The sequence below is a fragment of the Carya illinoinensis genome, chromosome 3, assembly GCF_018687715.1.
Source record: "Carya illinoinensis cultivar Pawnee chromosome 3, C.illinoinensisPawnee_v1, whole genome shotgun sequence".
Taxonomy (NCBI): Eukaryota; Viridiplantae; Streptophyta; class Magnoliopsida; order Fagales; family Juglandaceae; genus Carya; species Carya illinoinensis.
Window position 1 is genome coordinate 25,788,139 of NC_056754.1, and position 10,082 is coordinate 25,798,220.

General features: G+C 42.6%; 1 protein-coding gene across 2 annotated transcripts; it reads right to left on the reverse strand.

Moving 5' to 3' along the window:
* Positions 1 to 8,029: 8,029 nt before the first annotated feature.
* Positions 8,030 to 9,876, reverse strand: LOC122305611 (desmethylxanthohumol 6'-O-methyltransferase-like). 2 transcript variants are annotated; one of them, XM_043118201.1, is made up of 2 exons: positions 9,080 to 9,876; positions 8,030 to 8,425 (listed from the first exon to the last, which is right to left on the reverse strand). In XM_043118201.1, exons 1-2 carry the CDS (start codon positions 9,845 to 9,847, stop codon positions 8,129 to 8,131), a joined length of 1,065 nt encoding a protein of 354 aa, XP_042974135.1. In that variant the 5' UTR covers positions 9,848 to 9,876; the 3' UTR covers positions 8,030 to 8,128. The 2 variants fall into 2 exon arrangements, with proteins under 2 accessions (XP_042974135.1, XP_042974136.1); XM_043118202.1 differs by having other exon boundaries at positions 8,030 to 8,421; positions 9,127 to 9,875.
* Positions 9,877 to 10,082: the final 206 nt, after the last annotated feature.

Sequence of the window (10,082 nt, forward strand, 5' to 3'; positions counted from 1 at the left end):
TTATATGAGTTTTATGCTTGCACTTTGTTTGATTCGGGTGCATCACAGTTGTTTGTATCTTCCACTTTTGCTCGGATGTGTAATTTGGTCACGGAACCTTTGCCGAAGTCATTGGTAGTGGCTCTACCTAATGGTGAAATGGTATGGTGTTCCAAGGTTGCTTTGGGTTGCCCATTAAATTTTGATGGAAGATTCTTGGATGCTGATTTGGTGGTATTTAAGCTGTTGGGTTTTGATATCATCCTTGGGATGGATTGGCTATACCGATATTCTGCGAGTATTAATTGCAGAAGTCAGAAAATTAGCTTTCAGCTTCCAGATGATGATTGTTTGGAATTTACGGGGAGTAAGCTAAAAGAAAAGCCTGTAATTATATTGGTAATTCAAGCAAGAAGAGAGATTACATGGGGAGCGAATGCCTTCTTAGTTCAGATGGTGTCTACGCCATATGAGAAGAAGTCTTTGGTAGACATTCCCGTTGTGGAAGAATTTTCGGATGTGTTTGTGGATGACTTGCCTGGGCTACCCCCTGTTTGTGAAATGGAGTTTGTTATAGACTTGGAACCTGGAGCGGCTCCTGTACATAAAGTTCGTTACCGCATGGCACCGGCTGAATTAAAAGAGTTGAAGACTCAGTTGCAAGAGTTGGTAGATAAGGGATTCATTCAACCAAGTACTTTGCCATGGGGTGCACCAATTCTGTTTGTTAAAAAGAAAGATGGAACCCTCCGTATGTGCATTGATTATCGGGAATTAAATAAGGTGACCGTCAAGAATAAATATCCTCTCCCACAGATCAATGATTTATTTGATCAGCTTCAAGGAGCAGCTGTGTTCTCAAAGATTGATTTGAGGTCAGGATACTACCAGTTAAGGATAAGAGACAAGGATGTGCCCAAAACTGCTTTCAGGTCGAGATATGGGCATTATGAATTTAAGGTGATGCCGTTTGGGTTAGCCAATGCCCCTGCTACTTTCATGGATTTAATGAATCAGGTATTTAGGCCTTACTTGGATTCCTTTGTGATAGTATTCATTGATGATATTCTGATTTATTCTCGAGATGTTGAAGAGCATTTGTATCATCTTCGTCTAGTTCTTGGGAAATTGAGAGAACACCAATTGTATGCCAAGCTCAGCAAGTGTGAATTCTGGTTGGAGGAAGTCAGATTTCTTGGGTATGTAATTTCCTAAGACAGAGTGGCTGTTGTGACGCCCCCAAATCCCCATGCACGAACACGGGAAAATCGAAACGTCCGGATGATGACATCACGGGTCATCATCCTATCGACGTGTGCCAAGTGTGTGAAAAAGCGACGAATGTGCACGAGAAAAACCCAGCGAATAGCAAGTCAATAACTAAGTACCAGAATTTTTCCTGTTTAATACAAAACTATTCAAAACATACATAAATAAATATTACAAGACACAAATCTAATTTTAAACTAAATACAAAACATAACATCAGCACCCCGGCGGAGCCACATCCTCGGGCTCAGCCTCCTCTTCCTCATCCTCGATCTCTGCCCCAACATCTACGGTACCAAAAATGGTGCCGCAGGTAAGTAAACTCCAAACACCACTAGATAAAAACATATAAAACTCAAACAATATATATGAAATAAAAACCAATGCACATGTGCCATAAAACATAACTTTTACACGCACGCCAAAAACCCATTTGGCCTGCAAAAACATATCCTTAAAACCAAGCCTCGCCATTATCCCAGATAATGGCCCAAACCACCATTTTCCCAGAAAATGGATCAAAAGCCTCGGAAACCAAACATCGCCATTTTCCCAAAAAATGGCGCACATCCGAAAACCATAAAAACAATCCGGTTATGCATGCACCATGATCTCCCCTAGGGATCACCCGCATACCCTGGCTCTGTGCCACACCGCAGGTAACGACTACGCATGTGACACCTAAACGAGCGATGTCCAGACTCGCGCCTCGCGCGTACCTGGCCAGGCCATCCTCTAGTCCCCGCTATTCTAGGGACCACGGAGTCGACACAACAGCGTTACCGTATCGTGCGATCTGGTCGTCGTCCTGCGACAACCCAGAGGATGTCACTCAGTTTTATCCACTCCCGAGTGACCAGAGGAGCTCCACCGAGATAATAATCCATTCTGGCTTGGGCTCGTGAGACACACGCACCCAAAAACCATTTACGCCAATAAAACGGGATTTTCTCGATTAAAACAATATGCACATAAACACAATATGCAACTCACGCCTCATAGCACAAATAATGAAGCAAACACAAACAAGAAAAACCAAGCACTCTGTCCTCAATCCATCCGACCCCCGAACTCCTCGGACTCAGTCCGGAATCAGCCAACCAACAACAATTAATTATTGAAAGAGAAAAATATATTTAAATCTAAAATTAGGATTTGGAAAATACTTACAGTGCTATATGGTATTTTTAGAAAACACGTGGCGTTGCAAACGGTGGAAGGAAATGAGCGTAACAGTGAAAATTCATTGTGGCCGTGGGTTGTAAAATACCCACTTTTGAACGGAGACAAACTAAGGCTTAGAATTGATAATGAAGGCTTTAAGGATGTTTATGAAGCTAATGGAAGTGAAGTTTGGCCGTGGGTGGTGGTGGAAATGGCGGTCGAAGGCCAAAAAGGGGCTGAACGGAGTTGAACTCGTGGGAGCTACTCCAACAATGGATCGAGGCCGAAAATAGGTGGTTTAGGTCGGCAAGAGGTAGGGGAAGAACCTGTGAAAAGATGGTGGCCGGAGGTGGTGCGACGGCGCTGGAAACGGTGAAAAATCGTATGGCTTAAAGGAGCTCGTGGCGGCTAACGGTGGCTCGGATGGAGGTGAAACTTGGTGGAGATGTTCATCGGTGAGAGGGGAAGAAAACTAGATGGGTGGTGTAGGCCACGCCACCGGCGAGCGGCGGTTCTGGGCTGCGAAAGCAACTGCGATAGGGGCAAAAACAGAGCATGTGTAGCTACTTCTGGTGACTTGTGGAGGCTAACAGCTAGTTCGATGGCTCTAAATATTGGTGTGGATGATCTCTGGTGGAAGGAGAAGAGAATGGTGGTGGTGGTGCACTAAACGGTGGCCGGACGGCGAAGAACTGGGCAGTCAAAGGGGCGGCGATGGGAAGGAGAAAAGAGAGAAGAGCTGCGCGGGGAGAGAGAAACCGGGAAGGAAAGAGGAAGAAAAAGGAAGAAAAGAAGAAAAGAAGAAAAAAGAAAAAGGAAAAGGGAAAAGAAAAAGAGAAAAGAAAAGAAATGAGGTCCAATCCTCACTTCGGAAACCAAAAACAGATCCGCCAAAAACGATATTAAAAACCGTAAAACGACTAAATAAATTAAACACCACCTCAAATAAATTAAAAACCAATTAAAAACAAATTAATTTAAAATAAATAAACTAATATATTAATTAAATTAAAAACAACCCTTTAGTGAAAATACACATAAAAGCGGGTCATCACAGCTGTTGATCCTAGTAAGGTGGAAGCCATTTTGTCATGGCAGCATCCGACTACAGTGCGCGAGATCCAGAGTTTCTTGGGACTTCCCGGATATTATCGAAGATTTGTGGAGGGATTTGCTCGCCTATCCGGACCTCTCACAGCGTTGACTAGAAAGAATGCAGAATTTGTTTGGTCAAATAAGTGTGAGAGAAGCTTCCAAGAATTGAAAAACAAGTTGACGACTGCACCAGTGTTAGCGCTCCCAGAACCGCATAAGCCAATTGTAGTCTTTAGCGATGCGTCTAAATTTGGATTGGGTTGTATCCTTATGCAGGAAGGATGGGTTGTTGCTTATGCATCCCGTCAGCTAAAGGACCATGAGAAGAATTCTCCAACGCACGATTTGGAATTGGCTGCGATTGTTTTTGCTCTTAAGATTTGGCGGCACTTTTTGTATGGGGAAGCTTGTGAAGTAAACATCGATCACAAGAGCTTGAAGCACTTTTTTTCCCAGAAGAATCTGAACATGAGACAGAGGCAATGGCTGGAGTTAATCAGTGACTACCAGTGCGAGATCAAGTATCATCTGGGAAAGGCAAATATAGTTACTGATGCTTTGAGCTGAAAATCGCACTTGGAAGATGAAGCCGAGTTGTCAGAATTGGATTCTTTGCTTTGTGGGATGAGAAGGCTCCTTATTGAGAGTTCACAGCAAGTGAAGGTATTATCTTCAGTTCTTGATATGCGGGTAACTGATTTTGAAGAATTAAAGACTCTTCAAAGGAAGGATCCAAAGCTGTTGGATATCAGAAAAAGAGTCAGAAAATCTCGAGGGCCGTTGCATTATAGAATGGATAAAGACGGAATACTTCGGTTCCAAGATCGTAGAGTGGTCCCCAAAGATTCAGAATTCAAGGAGCGGATCATGGCAGAAGCTCATACGGCCCTTTATTCAGTTCATCCTGGCAGTACGAAGATGTACTAGGACTTGAAGAAAAATTATTGGTGGGATGGAATGAAGAGGGATAATTCCTTGTATGTTGAGAAATGCCACACATGCTGTCAAGTCAAGGCCGAGCATCAAAGACCTGCTGGTATGCTCCAACCCCTCCCTATTCCTGAGTGGAAGGGGGATGACATTACGATGGACTTTGTAGTGGGCTTGTCGAGGACGCCTAGTGGGAAAAATTCTGTTTGGGTGATTGTTGACCGGTTAACGAAGAGTGCTCATTTCTTGCTTGTTAATAACACCGATTCCTTGGGTAAGTTGACCCGCTTGTACATCAAGGAGATAGTACGGTTGCACAGCATACCGAAGAGTATAGTGTCAGATCGAGACCCAAGGTTCACGTCTCAGTTTTGGAAGAGTTTGCAGGCAGCATTGGGTACTAAGTTGAATTTCAGTACTGCATATCACCTGCAGACGGACCGCACCATTCAGACCCTTGAAGACATGTTGCGGGCATGTGTCATGGAATTTCAAGGGAGTTGGGAAAATCACTTGCCGCTCATATAGTTTGTGTATAATAACAGCTTTCATGCGACCATTCAGATGGCTCCTTATGAAGCTCTCTATGGGAGGAAGTGCATATCGCCTTTGTGTTGAGATGAAGTCGGGGAGAGTAAGATAGTTGGACCCGAAATAATTCAAGAGATGCAAAGCCAAGTTCGGATCATCAGGGATGAAATGACGAAAGCTCAGAGTCACCAGAAAAGATACGTTGATACCAGGAGGAGAGAGTTATCTTTTGAAGAAGGTGATTGGGTTTATCTCAAAGTCTCTCCCATAAGAGGAGTTAAGCGTTTTGGTAAAAAGAGGAAGCTGGATCCGAGGTATGTCAGCCCTTTTCAGATTCTGGAAAAGGTAGGGTCTGTTGCCTATAGAGTTACTTTGCCAGAATATTTTGGGGATATTCATGATGTCTTCCACGTATCATCCATGAAGAAGATCTACAAGAGCGCTTTGTCGACCCAGAGAGTATACAGTTGCAATCGGACCTTACTGATGAGGTTGTTCCATCGCGGATCATGGATTGGAAAGAGCAACAGTTGAGGTCCAAGTCAATACCTTTGGTTAAGGTGGCATGGGGAGATCTGTTAGCTCAAGACTTCTCTTGGGATAGAGTAGCTGACATGAGGGAGCAGTACCCCTACTTGTTTGAGTAATGACGGTTTGTTCTTAATCTTGGTCATGGGTGGTTTTATGTGGAATTATGTGGCTTGTTTCAAGTTGGTGTTTGATCTTGTAAATTTAGAGGACGAAATTTATTTTTAAGGGGGGAGGATGTGATGACCCGCTTCTATGTGTATTTTCACTGAAGGGTTGTTTTTAATTTAAATAATATATTGCTTTATTTATTTTAAAGTAATGTATTTAAATTAGTTTTTTTATTTATTTGATGTTGTGTTTAATTTATTTAGTCGTTTTACGGTTTTTAAAATTGTTTTCGATGGATCTGTTTTTAGTTTCCGGAGTAAGGATTGGACCTCATTTCTTTTCTTTTCTCTTTTCTCTTTTTCCCTTTTCCCTTTTCTTTTTCTTCTTTTCCTTCTTTTCTTTCTTTTTCTTCTTCTTTCCTCCCCGTTTTCTCTTTCCCGCAAGCTGCCTCTTCTCTTTTCTCCTTACTGTCGCCGCCCCTTTGACCGCCCGGTGCGCCGCCGTCTGGCTGCCGTGTAGTACACCACCCCCACCATTCTCTTCCCCTCCCACCAGAGATCATCCCCACCAATTTTTAAAGCCATCGGACTAGCCATTAGCCACCACGATCCCCTGGAAGTCACGGCACCTGCCCTGTTTTTCTCCCCTGTTGCCGGTTACTTTCGCAGCCCAGAACTGCCGCTCGCCGATGGTGTGTCCCACACCACCCACCCAGTTTTTTTCCTCTCTCACCGGTGAACATCCCCACCAAGTTTCACCTCCATCCGAGCCACCGTTAGCCACCACGAACTCCTCCAAGCCACACGGATTTTCACCAATTTCGGCGCCATCGCACCACCTCCGACCACCATCTCTTCACAGCTTGTTCCTCTACCTCTTGCCGACCTAACCCACCTAATTTTGGCCCTGATCCGTTGTCGAAGCAGCTCCCACGAGGTCAACTCCGTTCAGCCCCTTTTTAGCTTTCCATCGCCATTTCCACCACCTCCCACGGCCAAAACTCATTTCCCTTAACTTCATAAATATCTCAAGACCTTTCCCTATCAATTTCATGTCTTAGTTTGTCCCCGTTCGAAAGTGGGTAATTTATTACCCACAACAACAGTGTAAATTACACTGTTACGTCGCTTTTCCTCCGTCGTTTGCAACGCTGGGAGCTTTCAAAAAATATCGTATAGCACTGTAAGTATTTTCCAAACCCTACTTTCAGATTTAAATATTTTTGCTCATACAATAAATTATTTGCTGTTGGTTGGCTGATTCCGGACTGAGTCCGAGGAATTCGGGGGTCGGATGGATTGAGGACGGCGCTGTTTGGTTTGGCTGTTTATGGTTGGTTGGTTGTTTTATGCCTTGAGATTGCATTTACATGGTGCATGCACGTGCATTTTATTTAAAATGGGAAAATCCTGTTTTATTGGCGTAAATGAATTTTCAAATGCGTGTGTCTCACGGGCCTAAGCCGGGAGGGGTTATTATCTCGGTGGAGCTCCTCTGGTCACTCGGGAGTGTAATATACTGAGTGACGTCCCTTGAGTTGTCGCTGGGCGACGACGGGAGTGGGGGCTAGGGGTTGCTTGGCTACGAACACGCCAGGCGCGGAACTGGGCATCGCTTGTTTAGGTGTGACACGCGTGGTCGTTACCTGAGGTGTGGCACAGGAGCCAGGGTGTGCGGATGACCCCTAGGGGAGGTCATGGTGCATACGGATTAATTGGTTAATGTTTTGAGTTGGATATGGGCCAAATGTGATTTTTGGCGTGATATTTGGAAAGGTTATGTTTTTGGGCCAAATGGGATTTTTTTGGCGTGCGTAGAAAAATGATGGTTTTATGGGACATGTGCATTGCATTCTTTCATGCATGTTGTTTGAGTTAATATGTTTTTATCTAGTGGTGTTTGAATTTAACTTACCTGCGGCGCCATTTTTGGTACCGTAGATTTTGGTGCAGAGTTCGAGGAGGAGGAGGAGGCTGAGCCCGAGGATGCGGCTCTGCCGGAGTTCTGAGTTTGAAGTTAATATCTTGTTCTTGGTTTTGAATAATATTTGTGTTTTGTAATATTTATTTATGTATGTTTTGAACAGCTTTGTATTTAAACAAGAAAAATTCTGGTACTTAGTTTATGACTTTGCTATCTGCTGCATTTTTCTCGTGCACATTTGTTGCTTATATACACACTTGGCACTCGTCGATATGGTGATGATCCGTGATGTCATCATCCGGATGTCTCGATTTCCCCGTGTCCATGCTTGGGGATTTGGGGGCGTCACAACGAAAATGTTACTTTTTGGGATGAAAATTTTTGTTCAAAAAATATTTTCTGTTGTAGTACTGTACGACAAAAATTGACTATTATAAAAACTTGAAAGCAGCAAAAAGACTTTAAAGGAGCTGCAATTAGTTGGGTTAACTATGAAATCTTAAAAACTCAAAACTCTTTATTTCTTTGTTTTTATTCATTGCTGCAATAGCTAGCCATATCATATAAATTAAGAGACTTTACTAATTCTCTATTAATTTCATTCTGGGTGGGCCTCTATAATTGATGGAAAAGCAGGAATCTTGATGATCTTGTGGTGGGGAAAGCCTCCTTCGAGCAATTTCTTCCAATCCAGCTCTGTCCTCTCCTTTCCACTCGGGGCTAAAAGCATCATTATCAAATCGAATACTAAGCCTGTCTCATCAAATGGTCCATTTCCGTTGGGCTCTAGAACATGTTCCACAATAATAATCTTCCCAGTCTTCTTTGGTATTGCCTTTGCACAGTTTTTCAAGATCTTGATACAATCTTCATCGCTAAAACCGTGCAATACTAGCTACATGAAGAAATGAAAAAAGTCACATGGGTCGACGTTGCGTGTATGTAGTCTATATGGGTGTGTATATAATGGTATATATCAAAGCTACTGATAAAAGCATCGACATGGAAACTCTTGGCAAATTAATCATGTAGTGTTAATACAATAAGGCGAGAATGTATTTATATTCAAATTATTATTTTTCATTCTTTCCAGGATTGTGGGGTGTTTCACCCTACAGTACTCTGTTTGTAAGATATAAAAATTAATTTCATGCTACATATGTATATATAGGATAATTTTGTTAAGAACAAAAGTCAAAAATCTTCTATATTTTTTCTTAAAACTACATGAAGAGGTTTTGTATATGAATTAACAATTTGGTTCCCACATAAGTAAAATCTCTAGCTAGATTTTCATTTTTCAGGGTCCTAGTGGAAGAATAGAGATTTATTTATTTTTAAATAAGAGTACATCCTTTAGAATCGAGTCGAACTTCTGAGGTAAAAATATAGACATGGCATATATATTTGGCTTACATCTAATCAAACAAATGGTTGAAATGTCATCTAACATGTTAAGCTAGCAAATGAATGAACGAGACTAATATTTGTGAATCTACTCAAAAATTGATAAATTGATCTGAAATTGACGATTGGGTCGATTAATAACCTTTAATAGAATTGCATCAGCATTGGGAATGGCCTCAAACATGTTACCTTCAATATGAGAGACCCCTAGCTGCATTGGTGCCGTTGTGATAACATGAGTTAGATCGAAGTTGATGGCTTTGATGTGTGGGTGTGCTTTCACAATCTTAGCCACCATCTCACCAGTCCCACCTCCCACATCCACCAACGAGCCATTAATGGAACTAAACCCATCTCTGTATCCCCATAAGATGTGCTCTGCCACGAGCTTGGCCGTGCATGCCATTGCATCGTTGAACATTTTATTGAATTTAGGGATTTTGTTGGCAAAGTCTCTGACCTCACAACCATGGACCTTGCTAAAAGCAGTGCCACCTTCCTTGACAAATTGGCTAAGGCAAAGCCATGAAGTCATTAACTCTGGATGGCTTTGCATCAGTATGAATGGAACCAGGCTAAATTCAGAGCCTTGCATGAGCCATCTTGATGTGTGAGGTGTCAACCCATAGAGAGTTATCTCCCCACAGTCTGAGGGCTGATGATGAGTGGTGAAGATATCCTTGCGCACTAGCAATCTCATTAACCGTGCGAGGTTGTCGATGTTTAGAGAGGGAGAGTCTATGCCAGCAGCTATTTGGGATAGAGTGATTGGGCCACCATGGGAGTGTATGATGTCAACAATGCCGAGTTCCAACAAACATCTCAGTGCCATGGAGTCCGTAAAGGCAAATATGTTTCCCCAAAGCTTTGCTTCACCTTGTATCATTGCCTCCATAGTTGTGAGTTCCATTTTCTCACTCTCTTATGGGGTACTACTTGTGTGCTTCCAATTGGTATATAAAGAGAAAGAGTAGAGTTTGGTAGCTACATGCCCCTCCCTATGGGGAAGGGAAGGTAGAACTCCCAAAGCCAGTGCCATGGATCCTAGGGAGCTATCTTAAATCCCATAAATCCTCCTAATTAATGCAATCCATGATAAATTTTGAGAAATAAAGTAGCTTGCTCTTTAACCATATAACTCCACT

Bases quoted from the DNA above. Each gene is read 5' to 3' on its own strand.
- LOC122305611 (XM_043118201.1), bottom strand. From the start codon at position 9,847: ATGGAACTCACAACTATGGAGGCAATGATACAAGGTGAAGCAAAGCTT. The intron at 8,426-9,079 runs GTTATTAATCGA...TTCTTCATGTAG, and splicing joins CTGATGCAATTCTATTAAAG to CTAGTATTGCACGGTTTTAG.